The sequence below is a fragment of the Parasteatoda tepidariorum genome, unplaced genomic scaffold, assembly GCF_043381705.1.
Source record: "Parasteatoda tepidariorum isolate YZ-2023 unplaced genomic scaffold, CAS_Ptep_4.0 HiC_scaffold_7795, whole genome shotgun sequence".
Lineage (NCBI taxonomy): Eukaryota > Metazoa > Arthropoda > Arachnida > Araneae > Theridiidae > Parasteatoda > Parasteatoda tepidariorum.
The window spans coordinates 1-3,261 of NW_027261907.1; the positions used below are offsets into that span (position 1 = coordinate 1).

Below are 3,261 nucleotides of genomic sequence, written 5' to 3' on the forward strand. Positions count from 1 at the left end.
AACCGTTTAAAAATTACCAGTACCTTTACACTTCTTTATTTTGTATTTTCTTATTAAGAATTCTGACCAGTATGAAATTTTAACTGAAGAATGTAATTGCAAACCTTTACCACGTAAATAAATTTTATGAATATTTCATGAAACCTGTTTTTATTTTAATGTTTCTCCACGCATTGTTAATTCTGAAAACTAATAATCAGATTTTTTTCTCTCCAGCTGGTTCAGGTTTTCTAAGGTCATGGGAATCTCTCTTAGTTGGAGGTGTTGGTGCTGTGCTTTTGAACATAGTTCCTCCTTACATGGACAAATACATAATTGACAATCCTGTTGGTGCCGTAGCTGTGCATGCCATGGGTGGTCTATGGGGAAAGATTGCAGTTGGATTATTCATTGATGATGACTTACTCAATCTTACGCACAGTCGAAGTGGACTACTGAAGGGCGGTGGCCTGTATCTGCTGGGAGTGCAACTATTGGCATGTATTGCTGTCAGTCTCTCTAGCATGATCACTACATATCTTATATTTAAAGTAAGTTGAGCAACATGAAAAATTCAATGAAATTACATATTAGTAGCCAGAGCCGTGATAGCTCAGATGGTAGAGAGTTCGCGTTCGAATGAGGTGACCCGGGTTCGAATTCCAGTGATGCTGGTCGATACGAATTCCGTATCCGGCTTGCACCGACTACAGTGCTGACGTAAAATATCCTCAGTGGTAGACGAATTTTGGGTTAGAGTCCCCTTGCCTTCTGGCTAACCATGAGAGGTTTTGGTGGTTTTCTTATCCATGTAACGCAAATGCGGGTTAGTTCTATCAAAAAGTCCTCCACGAAGACAAATTTCTCTCACTTCTTGATTGAGGAGTTCCCTTGTCTTTTGGATGGGGTGTAAAATTACAATGCTACGGAGTTGAACATTATTAGGTGTAAACTCACAAAATTGGGTCGGCTGTTCAACGACGGTTATAAAAAGGAAAAAACATTAAAGATTATAAAATATAATAAATGCAGTAATGTACCAAAATATAATAAAGTAATTGCATTTCCTTTCATTAATATTTAATTTCTCATAATAATTTCATTATTAATTATGGTGAGCTTTAGCATAATATAAAAATATTTTTGTTAATTGCGATTTGATTGTCCCTTTACTACCACTTTGGAAATTATCCTTGCAGAGAAAAAAAATTCGCAGTTATATTGTTATTCTTTTTTTTNTTTTTTTTTTTGCTTTGATTTGTTACAATTTTTTATTAATGATATTTGTTTTTAGGGAATCGATTATTTTGCACCAATTCGTCTGGCACCACCCGAAGAAATCCTTGGAGCAGATTTTGTTGAGCACGACGTCCGCCACAAAGGTTATAAGTACGAAGTGATGATGACAGAATTGGCAAACCTGGGATTGAAACTCCGACATCCTCGAATCCACAATCCACCCAGGAGTCAGTGGGATGATCATCTAATCTAATCCTACAGTACATTGAAAAAATTCTCAACAAAAGTGACACCTCAACAGTGGACCACCCTTTGCCTGACATAACAATCGATCTTCCTATCTCGACTGGAGAACATTTCCTCATAAGGAGCGATTGAAGGACAGATGGATGCTATTTATCTTAATTTATTATCTATTTGCCATAAAAGAAAATACTTGAATTTTACGAGAAAGGATAACAGACCTTTTCAATGATATTAGAAATATGTGAGTTCTTGAAAAGATTCAGAGATGAGCCTCGGAAAAGTGGCAAATATGTAGTGGATATAGTAGTTTTTTTTCAACCGGTCAAGTGTGTTTAACGAGAATACACGTCGTATAGACGTCGTTTAAAATAAAAAAAATTACCATGGAGTAGTCTTGGCATTTCAATAAAACACAACTAAAAAATTATTGGGTGGTGTGTTTCCTTTTAATTACTCGTTTAACTGCTACGACGTGTATAAATGACGTGTTGGGGGGGGGATCGTGATCCGAAGTTAATAACATACGTGGTCAGAGCCGTTTTTGGACCCTCCCCTCCTTCCCCCACTCCTCCCCTCTTTTCAAAATATATGCTGAATATATAAATGAATCTGAGATTAAACTAAAAGCGCAAAATTTGGTGAAAATTTACTCATCCGATTTAGAGGAAAACTTTGTAAATGAATTTTTACTGTTTTCAAATTTGTATGAACATAAATCTGCACAAGAAATGTTAAAGGTTCAAATTAAAGATAAACTTGTGAATACTTTTCCTAACGTTCACATTGCATTAAGAATATATTTGTCGATTCTTGGATCAGATGCAGAAAGAGAAAGATCTTTCTCCAGATTAAAATTGATAAAAAATTATTTGCGTTCAACAATGAATCAAGATCGTTTGGCATCGCTCGCACTTATGTCTATTGAATACGACATTTTGCGTAGTTTGGAATTCGACAGCATAATACAAGATTTCGTTGAATCCAAAAATCGCAAAAAAGTAATATATTAGATCATAAGATTCTGCAAAATAATTTATTGCCGAAAAATATTATATTTTTATTTGTATCTTCATAATTTTGAGCAAAATACACTTGTTGTTTTTAAAGCTAAATTATTTTTGTCAACAAATTTTTTTCTCCCAAGTTTTTTGTAGGCAAGTGCCTAGTGTGCCTGTAGGTTAATCCGGCCCTGTACGTGGTAAATACTAGCTATTTTCTCTAGGAGACCGAGTCCTAGACACACTCTGGTTATAAAAATCCCAAGCTTTCGATCTCAAAAGTTCAGAGATGAAAGATCGTCCGAAAAAGGAGTTGTAGCATAACCATTTAATTCGCGAGTTGTGAAAGAATTTTTAATTATTATCTCTAAATATCCTTGAGACTTGGTTAGAGTGCTCAGATGTCTCCGTGTGTGTGTGTGGTTCCGTGAATGACCGAAATCTAGAGGAATGTCGACTTTCACCGGGTGAATGTCAACAATCTCATAGTCTTCTTGGTGAATGTCCGAAATATTTGTTACATCCGATTTTATATTTATATTTTCTTTGATATTATTATATTTATTCGATATTTAAATATCTGCTGAGGATAGATTGGGGGAAACATCAGCAGTACTAGTTAAATGCATACTAAGTAGTGACCTTCAAAATCATTGATGTAGGGCATAACGGACGGACAGAGGCACTGAATTTTAAAAATTATTGATGTAGGGCATACCGGGCAGTCGCAATTAACTAGATCTCGTATATATTTCGGACATTACCAAAGTGACTATGTGATTGTCAACAACCACCAACT

At 35.4% G+C, this 3,261-nt stretch overlaps 1 protein-coding gene across 1 annotated transcript; it reads left to right on the forward strand.

The window, feature by feature from the left end:
* The first annotated feature begins 95 nt into the window (after window positions 1–95).
* LOC122268460 (putative ammonium transporter sll0108) lies at window positions 96–1,891 on the forward strand. Its single transcript, XM_043057759.2, has 2 exons — window positions 96–530; window positions 1,274–1,891. Exons 1-2 carry the CDS (start codon window positions 138–140, stop codon window positions 1,469–1,471), a joined length of 591 nt encoding a protein of 196 aa, XP_042913693.1. The 5' UTR covers window positions 96–137; the 3' UTR covers window positions 1,472–1,891.
* The last annotated feature ends 1,370 nt before the right edge of the window (window positions 1,892–3,261 follow it).